The sequence below is a fragment of the Balaenoptera physalus genome (genome assembly GCF_965194825.1).
Source record: "Balaenoptera physalus genome assembly, chromosome: 10".
NCBI classification, from domain to species: Eukaryota; Metazoa; Chordata; class Mammalia; order Artiodactyla; family Balaenopteridae; genus Balaenoptera; species Balaenoptera physalus.
This window is the reverse complement of record NC_138889.1, coordinates 103,192,674-103,212,894: the sequence shown is the minus strand read 5'-3', so window position 1 is coordinate 103,212,894 and position 20,221 is coordinate 103,192,674. Positions and strand designations below refer to the sequence as shown.

The following is a 20,221-nucleotide window of genomic DNA, read 5'->3' as shown; positions in this document are numbered from 1 at the left end:
GTGAGCCACAATTACTGAGCCTGCACGTCTGGAGCCTGTGCTCCGCAACAAGAGAGGCCGTGATAGTGAGAGGCCTGTGCACTGCGATGAAGAATGGCCCCCACTTGCTGCAACTAGAGAAAGCCCTTGCACAGAAACGAAGACCCAACACAGCCAAAAATAAATAAATAAATAAATAATAAAAATTAAAAAAAAAAACAAAAGAAGAGTATTTCATGACACATGAAAGTTATGTGAAATTCAAATTTCAGTGTCCATTAAAAAAAAGTGTTATTGAAACACAGACATGCTCATTCATTTGCATATTGTCTATTGCTACTTTTGAGCTACAATGACAGAATAGTTGCAATAGATATCATGGTTTACAAGGCATGGCTCACAAAACCTAAAATATTTGCTATCTGCCCCTTTCCAGGAAAAGTTTGCCAACCCAGCTAGAGTGTCCTGTATAGAGGATACCCCAAGTACATAAATGAAAAGGGAAAACTCACTCTTCATCTCCTACTTTAGTAAATGCCCTCACTCTTAGTAGAAAACCTACTTTTCCCTCTTTCTGCATTGTTTGAAAGCAAAATTAGTAGCATAGCACCTTATCACAAAGACAAATTCGGAACAAGTATTTGGACTCTATAAAAGCAAAAAGACAAAAGTGTGAGAAATGCATCCTACTCTTACCTGAATCTCTATCTCACAAGCCATGACAGGGTAAAAACAAAACAAAACAAAAAACAAAACAACCCACCTCAAATCAGTCTGCCAACTCATGGGTCACTGGACCCAAATATAATTCATTGCTTTATACACATTTTTTGAGATTCAATCTCCTCTTCCATAACTAAGAAATCAAAGTAAAAGAAGTCACATTCTATCCCTGTTGAAATAGAAAAATATCATGTTGCAATTCTGATCCCCTTCCCCAAAACTACTCAGGGAAACTCAGCACAGCCAGGTGACAAGAATTAAGAACTATTCCAGTAAAGATGAGTGATCCCCACCCATCGGCACACAATTCTCATTCTTCACACTTACTTCTTTTCATCCGTTAAACCCTCCCCCTTCCACCAAAAAATTGTACCCTGGAAAAAAGATTCCTTCCCCCTTTTCTGCATCCATGGCTGAAAATTCCATACAGTGGATGCTCAGTACATGTTTGTTGAAGTGATGAAGTGGTACCCAAGATAGCATAGCCTAACATCAGAACTGAGACTAACACCGGGGTTGTTGGCTTGGTTCAACCTGAGCCCTTGTTTGGCTCCCTCTCTGACTTGTCCAGGATTGTGTATCTATTTGCCTACTTGACATGGCCACTTGTCCAGAATTCATCTTTCTCTGCAAACTGTTCATCATTAAGCGGCATTATAATCCACCTGACTACCCAGGTCCCAAATCCTAGACATTATCTTTGATCCATTTCCTTTACTCCTTCACCCTCCATACCTAGTCCACCAACAACTCCTGGTCACTGTGCTTTTCAAAAAGATCCCAAGTCTGTCCACCTGTGTGGCCACATTGACTTCCTCTTTGTCCTTGGATGGTGCCATGCTCTCTTCCATATCAGGGCTTTTTTTTTTTTTTTTTTTTTCATATCAGGGCTTTTGCATTTTGTGTTCCCTTAGCCTGGAATGCCCTTTCACTGAAGCACTGGTGGCTGGCATGCTCTCATCCTTTCTCAGCTTGGACATCACCCCCTTAGGAGGCCATCCCAGAGCATGCTGCTTCTAAGCCCTGCCCTTCCCCACCCAGTTTCCATTTTTACCCACCACTATCACTTTAAACTACTTGCTGCAAACTGAAAGTATCAATTATTTGTTTATGTGTTTATTGTTTATCTTCTATGCCAGAAAGTCAGCTCCATGAGTTCCGTGGCCTTGTGTTTCCTGCCAACTGCATATCTCCTGGGACCTAAAGCAGGGTCTGGCATTGAACAGGTGCTCAAACATTGTTCATTAATATGTGGGAAAGGGAAGAGTTTGACAAGAAAGGAAAAATCACCCGTGTGTTTCCCCGTGTTCAGAGAAGAGAAATAAAAGGCGTACAATATCACTTTCAAGAAAAGGAAAAAAAAAAAAAAGATTTTCTTAGTTAGTGAGTTGGTTCTTGAAGATGAAAATCTCTGCTGGAAGAAAAGACAGCCTCTCAAGCTAGATTGAAAATACCTCAAGGCTCAGACCTTTTCTTTATACTCTAGATCTTCATTCTCTGCCCCGCTCCCCTGCAGCATAGACTAGGACCCTCCCCTGCCCCCTCCACGAATACACGGGCACACACACAGGTGATCTTGGAGAGACAGCAGTGAGCAGTCCCAAAGAGAGATCTCAGTTCCCTGCCCAGGAATTTAACCTGGGTAGCCTGGATGAAAACCAGGAATCCTAGCCACTAGACCACCAGGGGCTAGAGGCTAGAAGCCAAGTTCCCCTGGCTCTTACCCCCATTGAAAGCAAGAGTGTTTCAAGGAGGCAAAAACTGTAAAAACAGGTCCAAAGTTTATTATTAGAGACACAGCATAACATCTGGGAGAGCACACAGAGAAACTGTTTAAGTCAGAAACAAGGCAGAAAGGATATGGGCATCCTCTCTAATGAGGAGTGCAGTCCTTCCAGGTCTTTGTTTACATTTGGCCAATTATCTTGTTTCTTTTTCACACCTGACCCGTCCTAGGACTCTCCCCAACATACATGTGCAACTTTTTGCTAAGATGGATCCCACTGCAGAGGCCTATGGGTGCATGTCCACACTTATTATGGGGTGGCACCCCCTCCCCTTTTGTTCCCCAAGGAGCCTTCCCGTGCGTGTGCAGACAGGGAAGTTTTCCTTGACCTCATGAGTGGTCATCTTATCTCTTTATTCCAGCAGAGCTCAGCTTCTGCCACTACCTTTGTCCTTGGAGTGTCTGGGTGAGAACAAAGCTTCAATTTTGCTCCACTTGACAAACACCCGCTGTCCAGCCCAGGGGCCCATCTATCTCCTACCTCACAGGGAAGAAAAACAAATACTGACTTCTCTAGGGACTTCACAACCAAACCAGACATCATAAGCTGCCTTCCCTGCAGATGGCACTGTTTCATAGGTTTAGAAGGAGCCATGAGGGCCTTTTGGAGAAGAAAAAAAGTCAGGGTGAACTTCCATTCACTCATTTAACAAATCTTTGACCATCTGTTCCAGCTGTTTCCTTGAATCTAAGATTCTTCCAACTTTACATACACCATTATTTTATGGACCACTAAGATTAAAGAAGCTACCAATTAATCTGACACATTTCGTTACTTAATCTTAGAATCATTCTATGCAAATTAAAAGAGCTCTGTGGACATTTTTAATCATATCACTCACATGCTACACACAAAAGCAAATGTAAACAAAGTAGCTGGTGAAAGTAAATCCTAAAATATTTTCATCATGAGTCTGCGTCTTCCAAATCGCTTCCTGGCTCAGAATCATCAGTCCCTGTTTTCTCACATAATTATCATGCTTTGAGCCATCACAAGCATGGATAATGCAATATCTCTTAAAAGAATGCTCCACTCTTATCTCCAGAATTGCCTGTCCATGGGTGACCCCAATTTCTCAAGTTTTCATGCTGACCCTCTCTGATCTTACCAGGAGGTGTCAACAGAAAATTTCAGATCAAATTCTTCATGTGCAAGTGATCGCAGCTACAGCACACCTGTCCGCCAGCCAACTGGAATGTCATTGATTATAAAGCCTCTAAAATTCAGACGTCTTATTATATGAAAAAAAAATGTGCTTGTTAGAATGAGTGAAATATGTTATATGCCAGGTTCTGTTCTAGGCACTGGAGACACAGAAGTGGGGGAAGGAATCTCCTGGAGCTGATACTATAATGAAAGGATACAGAGAATATGAAATAAATAAGTAAAATATGTATCATATTAGATGGTGATAAACACTATAAAAGGTTTAGAGCTGTACATAGGATAAAATTTAAAATAATTTTCTCAGTCAAGGAAGGCCTCACTGTATAACTGAATCACTTTACTGTACACCAGAAACTAACACAACATTGTAAATCAACTATATGTCAACAAAAATTTATAAATAAATAAATAAAACTTCACAGCACAAAAACAAAAGGCCTCACTGAGAAAGTAACATTTAAGCAGAGACCTGAAGTTGTCAGGTGAGCCAGCCATAGAAGAATAGGGGGCAGTGAGAATTCCAGGCAGATCATCAAGGTGTCAAGGTCCTAAGGCAGGAGCATGCCTGGCCTATTCAACGAATGATAAGGAGGTCAAACAGCTAAAACAGAGTGAGGGCAGACATAGAGAACAGATGTGAGGTTGCCAAGGGAGAGGGGAGCAGGGGAGGGTTGGACTGGGAGTTTGGGATTAGCAGATGCAAACCATTATATACAGGATGGATAAACAACAAGGTCCTATTGCATAGCATAGGGAACTATATTCAATATACTGGAATAAGCCATAATGGAAAAGAATATGAAAAAGTACACATATGTATAACTGAATCACTTTGCTGTGCAGCAGAAACTAACACAACATTGTAAGTACTTCAATAAAATAAATTTTTAAAAAATAAAGTAGAGGGCTTCCCTGGTGGCGCAGTGGTTGGGAGTCTGCCTGCTAATGCAGGGAACACGGGTTCGAGCCCTGGTCTGGGAAGATCCCACATGCCGCGGAGCAACTAGGCCCGTGAGCCACAGCTACTGAGCCTGCGCGTCTGGAGCCTGTGCTCCGCAACAAGAGAGGCCGCGATAGTGAGAGGCCCGCGCACCGCGATGAAGAGTGGCCCCCACTTGCTACAACTAGAGAAAGCCCTCGCACAGAAACGAAGACCCAACACAGCCAAAAATAAATAAATAAATAAATTTATTTTTAAAAATAAATAAATGAAGTAGAGTGGGGAGGATGGGGTAGCCTGGTAGGAGCTGAGTGCTGGCACTCCCTAGCCCTCTTCCCTGGAATATAATAAAACCAGACTGCAGAGTGCTTCCTGGGCCATAATTAAGACTGGAGCTTTTACGGTGAGTCAGAATGGATGAATAGGCAGAGCACAGAGGTTTTTAAGGGCAATGAAATTATTCTGTGTAATACTTTAATGGTGGACGCATGTCCAAACCCATAAATGTACAAGAGTGAACATTAAGGTAAACTACAGACTTCGGGTGCGTATGATGAATCTACGTTGACACATCAACTGCAACAGAGGTGCTACTCTGGTGCGGGATGTTGACAATGGGAGGCTGTGCCTGGGCGGGGGTGGGGGGGGCAGGGGTATATGGGAAATTCCTGTCCCTTCCTCTCAATTTTGCTGTGAACCTAAAACTGCTTTTAAAAAATTAAATATTTTTTAAAATATAAGACTACATATTATCCCTCTCTATTAGTAGTATTTAAAAAAACACCTTTACACATATTTTTTCCTCCCATTCTCTTATTTTTATGCATGGGATAAGAACACTTAACCTAAGATCTATCCTCTTAGCAAAATTTTAAACATACAGTATTGTTAACCACAGGCACTATGGTGTACAGTAGATCTCTAGGACTTATATAGCATTGGGATAACCGGATATCCACATGCAAGAGAATAAAATTGGACCCCTATGGTACACCATTCACAAAAATCAACTCAAAATGCATTAACGACTTAAATATAAGACCTGAAACTGGAAAACTCCTGGAAGAAAACATAGAGAAAATCTTCTTGACATTGGCCTTGGCAATGATTTCTTGGATATGACACTGAAAGCACAAGTAACAAAAGCAAAAATAGACAAATGGGATCACATCACACTAAAAAGCTTCTGCACAGCAAAGGAAACCATCAACAAAGTGAAAAGGCAACCTATGGAATGGGAGAAAATATTTGCAAACCACATATCTGATAAAGGGTTAATGTCCAAAATAGCATAAATAAATAAATAACCTGATTTTAAAATGGCCAAAGGACTTGAATAGATATTTCTCAAAAGAAGACATACAAATAACCAACACATATATGGAAAAGTGCTCAATATCACTAATCAGGGAAATGCAAAACCACAGTAAGATATCACCTCACATCCGTTAGAGTGGCTATTATCATAAATGAAATATAACAAGTGATGGCAAGAATGTGGAGAAAAAGGAACCCTTGTGCACTGTTGGGGGGAATGTAAATTGGTGCAGTCACTATGGAAAACAGTAGGAAGAGTCTTCAAAAAATTAAAATAGAACTGACATAGGATCCAGCAATCCCATTCTGGGTATATATCTAAAGGAAATGAAAACAGGATCTCAAAGAGATATCTGTCCTCTCATGTTCACTGAGGAAGTATCCACAATAGCCAAGATATGGAAGCAACCTAAATGTCCATCAATGGATGAATGGATAAAGAAAATATGATATTTACATATAATGTGATATTATTCATCTTTTAAAAATAAGGAAATCCTGTCATTTGCAACTACATGGATGAACCTGGAGTACATTATGCTAAGTGGAAGAAGCCAGACACAGAAGAACAAAAAATACATGACCCCACTTATATGAAGAATCTAAATAACCTAAGTAATTAAACTCATAGGAGAAAGTATAATGGTGGTTACCAGGGACTAAGGCAGAAAGGAGATGCCTTCGTCATCTAACAAAGAGATGTTGGTCAAAGGGCATAAAGTTTCCCATTGGCCTTTGTTATTGGGAGCAAATACTCCTGTCAAAGCCACCACGCTGAAGGCCCGTCACTGGCAATCATTCAATTAAATCACCATCAACCCAATATTTCTCACCTATTTGGCAACAGCCCAGACCTAGTAAAAATCAAGGGACTAAGGAAAAGCAGCTCTCTTAATCACATAGAGGCCTTCATCTTGATAATGAAGACTGCCAGCAAGGACTGTTCAGGAAACAGAAGGTGAAGGTTTAGGAAGCCTCGCAAGATTTTAGGCCTGTGCCTGTGCTCAGGTGCAAAGAGTTATCCACCAAAGGAAAACTTTTACAGCATGATCACTCAGCCTCCTGAAAGGAACATTTTTATGAGAGCTCTGGTACTCAAAAGTGTATGTAGGTCTCATACAATTAAACAGCTCTTTTCCATGTTCGTGGACCTGGGGGATCTCTGAAATTCCTGAGAGTTTGTCCTACATAGGTCAAGTGACTTATAGGGGGCTTTGTGGGATCAATTTAGGGATACCACAAAGCTTTGTCTTAACTGATGGGGTTCTTTGATTACGTACTCGAAGTCATTATTTCAGATTTAAGGTGAATCCTCCAAAAATATTTTGTTAAAATGCAATTATCTCCCTCTGGGGCACTGAGGGGGGCAGCTACAACAGACTTGAAGGCTTTTATCCACCTAGACAGGCAAGCTGAAGGGGATTCAAACCTAGAGGACCATCCTAGCCTGCTATGGAAATAAGCTTGGTGGAATCCCACCCTCCAAAGTGAATTCTTAATTAGCTTCAGATCAACTGAAAGTAATGTCAAATAAGAAATCCAAAACTCATTAGAAAAAAAAATTATCAATTTACCTTGTTCCTAGAATCCAAGAATGAAAATTAACCTCATCCTACTGATCTTGGAGAAAGGTAAAGAAATATTCTTACTACAGCTGTTCCCAATAGGCCTGCAGTGTAGTCAAGCTTTGTATTCTGTCTCCTTGTTGACCCAATGGTGTTCATTTCCACCATGGCTACTAAACCTTTCTTAAAGGACTTAAGCTACCAACAGTAAAGGATTATTATGTTTCTACTGAATTGAAAATATGTGTCCACAATTCAGAAAACTGCTAGACAGTAGAACACTACTGCCTGCATCTACCAATATTAATAACATCTGTGGAAGATTAGAGTATAAAAGACACCATTCAGATCTGGCTTTGCTTCTTGCTAGCAAAGTGAACATGGCGATTCCACCTCTTAGGCTTTGTTCTCTGATTTGGAAAGTGAACTTGATAAAGAACACCTTGTAAAAGTGCAGACATACAAGCCAGTGTTATTCGGGCTTTATATTCAAGGTGTAATTTATAAGAAAAAGAAAAGAACTTTGCAAACAACCGGAAAATTAAAGGATATAACATTTATATGCCCACCGCTCAGCTGTAACAGATTTTAACATTTTTGTGTTTGTTTCAGATATATTTTAGAAATAAAACATTACAATGGAGATCCCCCCCACCATGTGCCCCTACTTAACGTAATTCTCCTTCCCTCTCCTGAGATAGTAACCATCATTCCCATGCATGGTTTTACACTTTTACTAAATGCGTATATATAGATAGCGTTCGTTTTACAAATATAGCGCATTTGCATATTTTTAAAGCTTTACAAGTGAGGTCATGCTAAAAATATTCTGCAACTCATCTCTAATAGTATTAAACTGACAGACCTATGGCTTATTCATTGTATCTGCTCCATAGGACTTAAAGTTTGAACAGAGGTTGTTCTCAAAGTTTTCCATAAATTCATTCATTTAGTCATTAAAACAGTCCTAGGAGGTAGATATTATTTTCCTCCAATTATACAGATGATCAAGTGATACATGGAGGAATTAAATAACCTGCCCTGAGCCACACAGCTAGTAAGTGGCATGTAATCTGCATAGGATCAGACTCTGAGATAAGGGTTCAAAGCTCAAGATTGGTTCAAGAGGAGCACAGTAATACAATAGCTAATATTGAGGAGGGTTCCTGGTGGGAAGTTGTGCTTAATTAAGTGACAGGTGGAACCACTCACTCACCTTTCTGAAAGTCCTTTATCAACTCTATCTTTTCCAACTTCATCTTCACTCACCATAAGAAGTCAAACTAAAAGAATCTGAATGCGTTACCAAACTACCAGTACCTCTGTGAGTGGTTTATTGAATGCTACTAACAGCTGTGTGGGTGACAATGACCCTTCCACACCAACCTCCCAGCTTAGGCCCTATTTTGAGGTTATTATTCGGACATCAAGAAGTATAGCCACAAAGACACAGCATGTTTTATTTGTAAAATCATCTCTCCATAAAGATTATATATTTATATATATCTTATCATAAGAGAATATGCAACAGCTACATTGCCACTTGTTTATAAGAAACACTTTTTAAAAACATAAAGCAGGGCTTCCCTGGTGGCTCAGTGGTTGAGAATCTGTCTGCTAATGCAGGAGACACGGGTTCGAGCCCTGGTCTGGGAAGATCCCACATGCCGCGGAGCAACTGGGCCCGTGAGCCACAACTACTGAGCCTGCGCGTCTGGAGCCTGTGCTCCGCAACAAGAGAGGCCGCGATAGTGAGAGGCCCGCGCACCGCAATGAAGAGTGGCCCCCGCTCGCCGCAACTAGAGAAAGCCCTCGCACAGAAACGAAGACCCAACACAGCCAAAAATAAATAAATTAATTAATTAATTCAAAAACAAAAACATAAAGCATTAGGCACTACCTGAACCCTAACCTCTAGATGACCTCTCAGGACGTGGCACAGAAAAGTTCCAAAATCTATAATGATTGGTTTTAAAATTAAAGAATGCTATCGTAACAGAGTTATCAAGATTGCCACAGAATAATCTAGAACAGAGCTACATTTGGACTCTCATGAACTAAAGAATGAGGCATTTTAAGTGGAAGTGAGTGATGGGATGGCTTTACCAGCAGAATAAAAAGACAGGGAGTTAATAAACAGCTGCAGTGTAGTTGCTGACACACTCGGTACAGAAGACACATTGACTAACACTCTGACCACTGAATATTGAGCATCTACTCTGTGCCAGTCGTCAGAGGGAATGGTTGAGGAGATTGAGACCCTTGACAAGTTTTATCCCAGTAAAAGCTATTAAAAGTAAATGGTTTGCTTATCAGATTATGTTTAAACCAGACTGGAGATTTAATGAATCTGATGTGATAACTGGGGTGAGGGAAGATTTATCAATAAGACCAGAACATATATAAACACGTGTAAATAGCATTTTTTTCCAAACATGATTGTAATTAATGTAAGACATCACGTAGACACCATTTTAAAAAAAACCAAAACAAAAACACTAATTAGCAGAGCTTTGGGCTGTTTCTTTCCTTATATCAAGCCCAGCACCTGCTGCCTGTTCTAAGGATCTTCACCGAGGAGTGTTGGAAGTATGGAATCCAAGGCGATGCAAACGGGCAAGGGCTGGTTAAGTTCCAGGAAGAGCAAGAACTGGCAGAGGGAATATCATTTTTGAACTTTGTAAGATTGTTGTTGATAGTGCTTGGAGTGGTATCCAAAAACGATCAGCTACAAGTTTTAAAGAAGAGAAAATCTGCATGTCAGGTTAAATTTAAAAATAAACCATTGGTGGGGCTTCCCTGGTGGCGCAGCGGTTGAGAATCTGCCTGCCAATTCAGGGCACACGGGTTCGAGCCCTGGTCTGGGAAGATCCCACATGCCGCGGAGCAACTGGGCCCGTGAGCCACAACTACTGAGCCTGCACATCTGGAGCCTGTGCTCCGCAACAAGAGAGGCCACGATAGTGAGAGGCCCGCGCACCGCGATGAAGAGTGGCCCCCGCTTGCCGCAACTAGAGAAAGCCCTCGCACAGAAACGAAGACCCAACACAGCCAAATATAAATAAATAAATTAATTAAAAAATAAATAAATAAATAAACCATTGAGTCTCACTTTGGCTGGACTCATTGCTGTCCACCCTACTTTAATAGTCATCGATTCAAGACCACCACCATGCTGCCCCTACTTGATTTTTTAAAAATTTTATTGACGTGTAGTTGACTTACAATATTATATTAGTTTCAGGTGTACAATCTATTAAAAATTGCATATTTTTCTAGATTATACTCCATAAAAAGTTGTTACGAAATATTGACTATTTCCCTGTGCTGCACATTACATCCTTGTAAATTATATTATACCTTGTAGTTTGTACCTCTTAATCCCCTTCACCTATGTTGCCCCTCCTCCCACTCCCTCCCCTTTGGTTACCACTAGTTTGTTCTCTGTCTTCGTGAGTCTGTTTTTGTTTTGTTTTGTTTTGTTTTGTTTTAACACTTTTAGTCACTTGTCTGCACAGCCACTGCATTTTAATTTTATTTATTTATTTATTTTTGGTTGTGTTGGGTCTTCGTTTCTATGCGAGGGCTTTCTCTAGTTGCGGCAAGCGGGGGCCACTCTTCATCGCGCAGGCCTCTCACTATCGTGGCCTCTCTTGTTGCGGCGCACAGGCTCCCCAATGCAGGTCCCCTGCATTGGCAGGCAGATTCTCAACCACTGCGCCACCAGAGAAGCCCTTGTGAGTCTGTTTTATGTTTGTTTTATTTTGCAGAGTTCACCCATCAACAGATGAATGGATAAAGAAGATGTGGTATATATATATACAATGGAATATTAGCCATAAAGAAGAATGAAATTTTGAAATTTTGACATTTGTGACAATGTTGATTTTGGGGGAGGGGGAGTGGGAATAACATTTAGACTTCCCCCTCTGCCTCCCAATGACCCACTATTGAATAATCTATTCCCCAATATAGAGAATGTTAGCTCTGATAGCCTTATGAAGAAGTTATCCAAAGACAGCTCTCACTAGCATAAAGTAAGAGTCCTAGATCTTTTAAATTTTCCACTCATAAAATACTAGAACAGTAAAAGGGTTATTTCATTGATCCTTAAAATATAAAAAAAAAGTTTAGGACATTTTCCCAAAAGCCATAGGGTCATGGTATCTATATTAAACAAGCACTCGAATTCCCTTTTAGAAAAAAAAAACCTTTTTCAATCCAATTATGTGCATTCGGGTGTACAGGATTTATCTAAATTACCAAAATTGGAAAACATTAGGTCTTGTATAGAATAAAGAATTATAGGGGCTTCCCTGGTGGCACAGTGGTTGAGAATCTGCCTGCCAATGCAGGGGACACGGGTTCAAGCCCTGGTCTGGGAAGATCCCACATGCCGTGGAGCAGCTGGGCCCATGAGCCAAAACTACTGAGCCTGCACATCTGGAGCCTGTGCCCCACAACAAGAGAGGCTGCAACAGTGAGAGGCCCGCACACCATGATGAAGAGTGGCCCCCGCTTGCCACAACTAGAGAAAGCCCTCGCATAGAAACGAAGACCCAACACAGCCAAAAATATAAAGTAAATAAATAAATAAATAAGTCAGGAGCTCTAAAAAAAAAAGAATTATAAACTGAAGTCAGGATTTAATTTCTTCTAAATGTTTGGCCTTAAAGAGTGGACAATGAGTGCTTTGTCTACCATTCCTATTTTTCCAAGCATCTCCAGATCTTTAGAGGCAGCTATATGAGATGGTGTGTTTAGGTCCTGACTTGCCATCTCCTAACTACATGATCTTGAGCGTATCAACCTTTGAGCTGTATTAACCCATTTTACTGTCTTTGTAGTGTTCCCCCAAAGCAGAATCTGACAAAGAGATTTATATACAGGGGATTTATCATAGAAGAGCTCCCAATAAAGCAAAGAGGGAAACAGACAAGGAAGATAAAGATAACAAAAGTGTGCTATTTCGGTCAAAGTCCTAGCCTCAGCAGAACCTGCAAGAAAGCTTTAAAGTCAAATCCTGCCTCACAGTTTGTCTTTGAATCAGTCAACAGAGCCAGGCTTTCATTAATAGGGGCAGAGGAAATTTTGTAAACTCCCAGGCCCAGCTGGGGTCAGTAAAGGCCAAACTGCACAGAATCAAGGGGAGGGGCACACAGAAATGGTGACGACAATCCAAGGGGATCTGGGCAGAGCATCTGCAATGAACAAATGACATGGGTAAGTATTTCCCTGGACTGAGGAACTGCGCCCACCAATCATTCTAGGATTCAAACTGCACTGAGTTTCACTCTCTAAACATTTTTTTTTTTTACCTCTAAATCTGGATTATTATTATTTTTTAACATCTTTATTGGAGTATAATTGCTTTACAGCGGTGTGTTAGTTTCTGCTTTATAACAAAGTGAATCAGCTATACATATACATATATCCCCATATCTCCTCCCTCTTGCATCTCCCTCCCACCCTCCCTACCCCACCCCTCTAGGTGGTCACAAAGCACTGAGCTGATCTCCCTGTGCTATAAACATTTTACTTTTAACAAGTAGTTCATAGAAAGTAAAATGAGAACCAGCTGGCCCGTGACACTCCCCTGAAAACAATACACCTTAAAGGAATTTTTCCAGTGACTCCTTTGTGCATTATGTTGCAATAGAGCACTGAATAAAAAATCACTCCCCTGGAGAAAACCTAATGGGATAAAAAAGACTTTTTTAATTGAAATATACCATCTCACACAGGAGTTTTCATGAAATTTGAACAAGAAACAGATCAATTCAAGATGTAAGATCTTTACACTAAAGTCTCTTCCCATGGATTCTGAAGAGACTGTTTCCACAAAGACCACTAAGAAAATGCCAGCTCAGGCTCTGGACCATCGGTGCCACCAGTTAGCGTTTCTGGAGACTGAAATTGTGAAATTGAAATGATGAATGGCCAGGCTAGAAACAAAGGCTACAGCTTCTACTTAATAATTTTACTCTGGAGATTTGGCTTTCAAACATTACCACAGTGCTAGAAAGATTACAGAGAAGCACTTGTATTTAAAGCCATAATTGGAGTTTTGTGTCTTCTGACTACAGTTCAATGGGGAGACATTCAAAAACACTGTGTTATGGCAAAATAAAAATTTCCATAATCCTAACACAGGGACAACCTCTGTAAACACATTTAGGTGTATACTTTTGCTATTACTCATTTTTAAATTGTCGTACTGGATTACCATTTTTCAACCTGTTAATTTATACAATAAATATTCTCATGTAAATAAAATATTTCCAAGGACATTTAATAGACATATAACATTCAGTAACATGTGTTGCTATTAAATGTGTTATTTCAGTCAAAATTCTATCAATTGTATATAAAGTATGGAAAATGGATACTATGTGCTCCTTATTTCTCTTATTAATTAAAAATGTATTCAATAGTAAGTTCCAGTATAGCAGAATAAAGATCACCAAAAATTCACTTCTCCAAAAGGGAACCCTCCCTACACTGTTGGTGGGAATGTAAATTGGTGCAGCCACTATGGAGAACAGTATGGAGGTTCCTTTAAAAACTAAAAATAGAGTTACCATATCATCCAGGATTCCCACTCCTAGGCTTATGTCCAGAGAAAACTCTAATTCAAAAAGATACATGCACCCCAATGTTCATAGCAGTACTGTTTACAGTAACCAAGACGTGGAAGCAAACTAAATGTCCATCAACAGATGAATGGATAAGGAAGATGGGGTATATACACACGATAGAATATTACTCAGCCATAAAAAAGAATGAAACATTGCCATTTACAGCAACATGGATAGACCTAGGGATTATCATACTAAGTGAAGTAAGTCAGACAGAGAAAGACAAATATCATACGATATCACTTAACATGTGGAGTTTACAAAATGATACAGATGAACTTATTTACAAAACATAAATAGACCCACAGACATACAAAACAAACTTATGGTTTCCAGAGGGGGAAAAGGTGGGGTAATGGATAAATTAGGAGTTTGGGATTAGCAGACCCAAACTACTATATGCAAAATGGAAAAACAACAAGGTCCAGCTGTATAGTACAGGGAACCAGATTCAATATCTTGTAATAACTACAATGGAAAAGAATCTGAAAAGAATATATATATACATATATAAAACAGAATCACTTTGCTGTACATCAGAAACTAACAACATTGTAAATCAACTATATTTCAATTAAAATCAAAAAACAAAAACAAAAATTCACTTTTCTAAAAAATAAAAGACAAAAAAAACCTGGCAGAAACTGTCAAATTTAACTTTCTCACAATTCTAGAAATTAACCTAAGGCTTGCAACCATCCAAGGAGCATGTATTCAAGACTAACGGTGGAATCTCAGTAAGAACAATGAGCTTTGTGACATTCTAACTTGTTCTATGCCAATTCCTATCTCCCCAGCTCCATAGTAGCCATGAAAACCAACAGCCTAGCAGAACCCAAAGAACACAGAACAGTCTGGGGCTCCCTAAAATCCCATCCCCAGAGAATTGTCATTATTTGAGCTCTCTGGAAGTTTTCCTGAAATCCTGGTCTTAATTTGACTTAACTCAAAATATGTTCAATTTGAATAGACCTAGATCAAGTAAGCAGATTGAATTAATAATTAAACACTACGCACAAAGAAAAATCCAAGCCTACATGGCTTCACTGGTGAATTCTACCAAACATTTAAAGAATTAATACCAATGCTTCACAAACTCTCCCAAGAAATAGAAGAGGACAAAACTGCTCAACTCATTCTATGAAGCCAGTATTACCCTGATACCAAAACCAGACATCACAAAAAGAACTACAGACCAATATACTGTATGAATGTAGATATGAAATTCCTTAATAAAATACTAGAAAAGTGACACATAGACAAATGGAAAACAATAGGGAGAGCCCAGAAGTAAACCATTACATATATAGTCAATTAATTTATGACAAGCCAAGAATACACATTAGGGAAAGTACAGTCTCTTCAATAAATAGTGTTGGGAAAACTGGAAAGCCATATGCAAAAAATGAACCTGGACCACTATCTTACACCATATATAAAAATTAACCCAAAATGGATCAAAGACTTGAATGTAAGATCTGAAACCATAAAACTTCTAGAAGAAAACATAGGCAATATGTTTCTTGACACTGGTCTTGGCAATATTTTTTTGTTTTGTTTTGGATCTGACTCCAAAAGCAAAGGCAACAAAAATAAAAGTAAGAATAAACAAGTGAACTACATCAAACTAAAAAACTTCTGCACAGCAAAGGAAGTCATCAATAAAATTAAAAGGCAACCTACTGAATGGGAGAAAGTATTTGTAAATCATATATCTGATTAGAGGTTAATATCCAAAATATGTAAAGAACTCATACAATTCAATTAAAAAAAATCCAATTTTTAAAAACAGGCAGAAGATCTGAATAGACATTTTTCCAAAGACAACATGCAGATGGCCACCAAGTACATGAAAAAATGCTCAATCATCAGGGAAATGCAAATCAAAACCACAATGAGATATCATCTCACACCTGTTAAAATGGCTATTATCAAAAAGGCAAGAAATAACAAGTGTCAGTGAGGACATGAAGAAAAGGGAACAATTGTGCACTGTTGGTGGGAATGTAAATTGGTGCAACTACTATGGAAATCAGTATGGAAGTTCCTCAAAAAAAATTAAAAATAGAATTACCATATGATCCAGAAATTCCACTTCTGGGTACTTATATGAAGAAAATGAAAACACCAATTCAAAAAAATTTCTGCACCCCACCATGTTCACTGAAGCATTGTTTACAATAGCCAAGACATGGAAACAACCTAAGTGTCTACTGATGAATGAACGGATAAAGAAAATATATACACACACATACACACACACACACACAAAAATGGAATATTATTCCAGCATAAAAAATAAAATCTCACCATTCACAACATGGATGGACCTTGAGGGCATTATGCTAAGTGAGATAAGTCAGACAGAGAGAGACAAATACTGCATGATCTCACTTATATATGGAAAGTATATATAATATACTTAAAAAGCAAAAACAAACAAAAAAACCCAAGCTCATACGGAGAACAGACTGGTCAGATTGGTGATTACCAGAGGCAGGGATTGGGGGTGGGCAAAATGGGTGAAGAGGGTCAAAAGGTACAAACTTCCAGTTACAAAATCAATAAGTGATGGAGATGTAATGTACAACATAGTGACTCTAATTAATAATACTGAATTGCATATTTTCAGTATACTTTTAAGTATATCTTGAAAGTTCTCATCACAAGAAAATGAAATTTTGAAGCTACATGTGGTGATGCATATTAACTAGACTTATCATGGTGATCATTTTGTAATATATATATACATATTGAATCATTATGTTGTACACCTGAAACTAATGTAATGTTATATGTCAATTATACCTCAATAAAAATTTTTAAAAAGAAAGAAATTCATCCTATAAGTACATTAAAAGATACACAATATCATTAGTCACCAGGGAAATGCAAATCAAAACTACAATAATACCATTTCACACCCCCTAAGGTTACCAGAATCCAAAAGACAGAAAATAGCAAATATTGGTAAGGATGTGGAAAAATTGGACCCTCATACACTGCATGTAAAATGCGACAGTCACTTTGCGAAAGTCTGGCAGTTCCTCAAAAATTTAGCGTTACCACATGACCCCACAATTTAACTTCTACATATTTACCCAAGATAATTCAAAACTTGTGCACAAATGTGCATAGCAGCACTATTCATAATAGCCAAAAAGTGGAAACAACCCAAGTGTGGTATATCCATACAATGAACTATTATTCAGCAATGAAAAGGAACTGAGTATTGATATATACTACAATATGAATAAACTTTGAAAACATGCTAAGTGAAAGAATTCAGTCACAGAAGGCTACATATTACATGATTCCATTTATATGCAATGTTGAGAATATGCTAATTTATAGAAAGAGAAATTAGATTAGTGGTTTCCAGGAGCTGGGGGAAAGGAGACTGTAGAGTGACTGCTAATGGATACAAGGTGACTTTTGGGGGTGATTAAAATATTCTGGAATTACATAGTGATAATGATTGCACATCTTTGTAAATATACTAAAACCACTATATTGTACACTTTTTAATTTTTTAAATAAACTCTTCTTCCCTACTCCATGACGCGTAGTTAAACCGAGTGATAAAGCCCTGCTTTTTTTTTAATACTAACTAATGGAATTCTAGATGCTACCCTTTGATGGAAAATCTTCATAATAAATAAAAGTAAACCTGAGAAAGAAATGAAGCCACCAAGGAAGAGATCCTTTGTACCATAAAACTTGTTCAAAGAATCTGACTTGGTAAGGTGTTAAACCAAAATCCCCCTCCCCCACCCCTCCACCCACTCCTGGAACTTGAGAATTTTCAAAACCGTAAACCAAATTGTTCCACACATACAAATCTATCCTTGAAAGTATAATTTCAAGAGGGTCTTGTAATACTGAAAACTTTAAAAATGGTTTTCATGCCCTGAGAAAATAACCTTTAAAGAAATCTATAGCTCTGATGGATTGTTTCATTTCATAGTTTTTTGTCCCTATAAAAACATCGTAGTTGATCTCTGCATCGCTTTTAGTATCTCTTATTTAATTGTATAAACTTTGTAAAGCCATGCTATCAATCTTTTAGCCTTTGTTGTTTTTTCCCCATGCCCATAATAAGTCATGCTTTGAAATATGAGAAAGGTACATGAAGGCAAAAGAAATTAGAAATATGCGTACTTCAAAAAAAGAAGTTGAGGGCTTCCCTGGTGGCACAGTGGTTGAGGATCTGCCTGCCAATGCAGGGGACACGGGTTCGAGCCCTGGTCTGGAAGGATCCCACATGCCGCGGAGCAACTAGGCCCGTGAGCCACAACTACTGAGCCTGCGCGTCTGGAGCCTGTGCTCCGCAACAAGAGAGGCCACGATAGTGAGAGGCCCGCGCACGGCGATGAAGAGTGGCCCCCGCTTGCCACAACTAGAGAAAGCCCTCGCACAGAAACGAAGACGCAACATAGCCATAAATAAATAAATAAATAAATAAAAATTAAAACTTAAAAAAAAAAAAAAGAAGTTGAATTAGCAAGTTTTGTGGATGCAAAGTAGTAAATTGAAGGAAACTGGAATTGTTTATATCACTCACAAACCACACACCTCTCAATAGATAGTTGAGTTATTCTCCACATAATGTTTCTCTACATACATATTTTGTTAGCTCATGTTGTAAAACCACTGCATGTTAAGTGCAAAGTCCACTTTTTCTTCCTCCACCAAAGGTCAATGTTGAATTGCCTGAAAGTTCCTGTCAGAAAATCCAGGTTCATTCCCGCTCTCCCGCTCCCTAGTTCTATTACCTTAGACAAGTCACCTAGACTTCACTTCACTCTAGCTGTATAACCACAAAGAAAAATGAAAAATAGGAGGTTTTACCACCAAGGATCAAAAAATTACAATCTTAGCCAATAACTCCAAGGAGTATATTTGAAAGGGCAATTATAGACCAAACTCATTCACGGACAGAGATGTAAAAATTGTCAAAGTACTAGCAAATTCACCTCTCATCAAACATTCTCAGATCTTTCCTTCTGAATCCCCCAGTGCTTTGTATCTCTGACATACATTGTGATCCACAACTTTCCATTGCCTCCTTCTTCCAAAGAAGTATGTAAATCTCAATTTACCAATATCTAAGCTTCAGTCCTTCCTCTTTTGGACAGCTGCATGACTTTGGGTAAATTGTTAGCCTTTTTTAGCCTCAGTTACTTAATATGAAAACTGGGAATGATACCTTCTTCTCAGTGTTTCTAGACTTTAGGAGATCTAAGGACCAAAGATGTACGAGTGGTTGAAAAGTCATAATAAAATATACTGCAATGTATTCTCCCCAATGGGCCATGAGCTCTTCAAGGCCAATTCCTGGGTCCCATTGGTCTTTCTATTCTAAAAGTATCAAACTCAAGTGTCATAAAAATGAGCAGGTTCTTCACCTTTGGCTTTGACCTTGACTCCACCCATCTTGCACCAGCTAAGCACAGCAGCCACTGCAAGGTAAGATGCGGGGGGGGGGGGTAGTTTGTTATTTTGAAATGGTCACAGCTCTTACCTTTTTCCGAATCCCACACTCAATGACAAGATAATTAAACTCATACCCCTTCTCAGTTATGCTGGTGACAGGAGAGCCAGTTCCCAGAGATACTTCATCACAATGCAAGAGGCGGCCTTGACCATGTAGAGTCAATGGAACAACAGCCCAGAATGTAGAAGAAGTACACCTTATGGACACTGTTGAAAGAATCCAAAAAAGAAAGATTCAGATAGAAATTTTTGTCCTAGAGGACACTGAAAGAAAACCTGAGCTTCTTATTATAATATATATATAGAGACACATATATATATTTATCTATGTATATGTATATATACCCCTTAGAACACCCTTGACAGATGCAGTGTGATTGTTCAGATAAAGCCATAACAGTTGTGAGTGAAAATTAACCTCAGGTCAGACTTGCAGGCTTATCTGGAGACAACCTCCATCTCCTTCACCCAGTGCCATTTCCTTAAAAACTACAGACTTAAGCTAAACATGGGATGCTGTCTCTGCTTCACTTGCTGTGTGGGACTGCCCCCAGACTGGGGAAGCCTCAAGCTGGTGTGATGGCCTTGGGTCTACATGACAAAGCCAGT

At 39.0% G+C, this 20,221-nt stretch overlaps 1 protein-coding gene across 1 annotated transcript; it reads right to left on the bottom strand.

Annotated features, from left to right (window-relative positions):
• Positions 1-7,689: 7,689 nt before the first annotated feature.
• OOSP3 (oocyte secreted protein family member 3) lies at positions 7,690-19,829 on the bottom strand (the record flags this gene model as incomplete). The annotated part of the gene is made up of 4 exons (XM_082476793.1): positions 7,690-9,662; positions 10,020-10,202; positions 13,071-13,172; positions 19,617-19,829. Coding segments are annotated over 4 exons (657 nt in total), but the record flags the coding sequence as incomplete, so codon positions are not given.
• Positions 19,830-20,221: the final 392 nt, after the last annotated feature.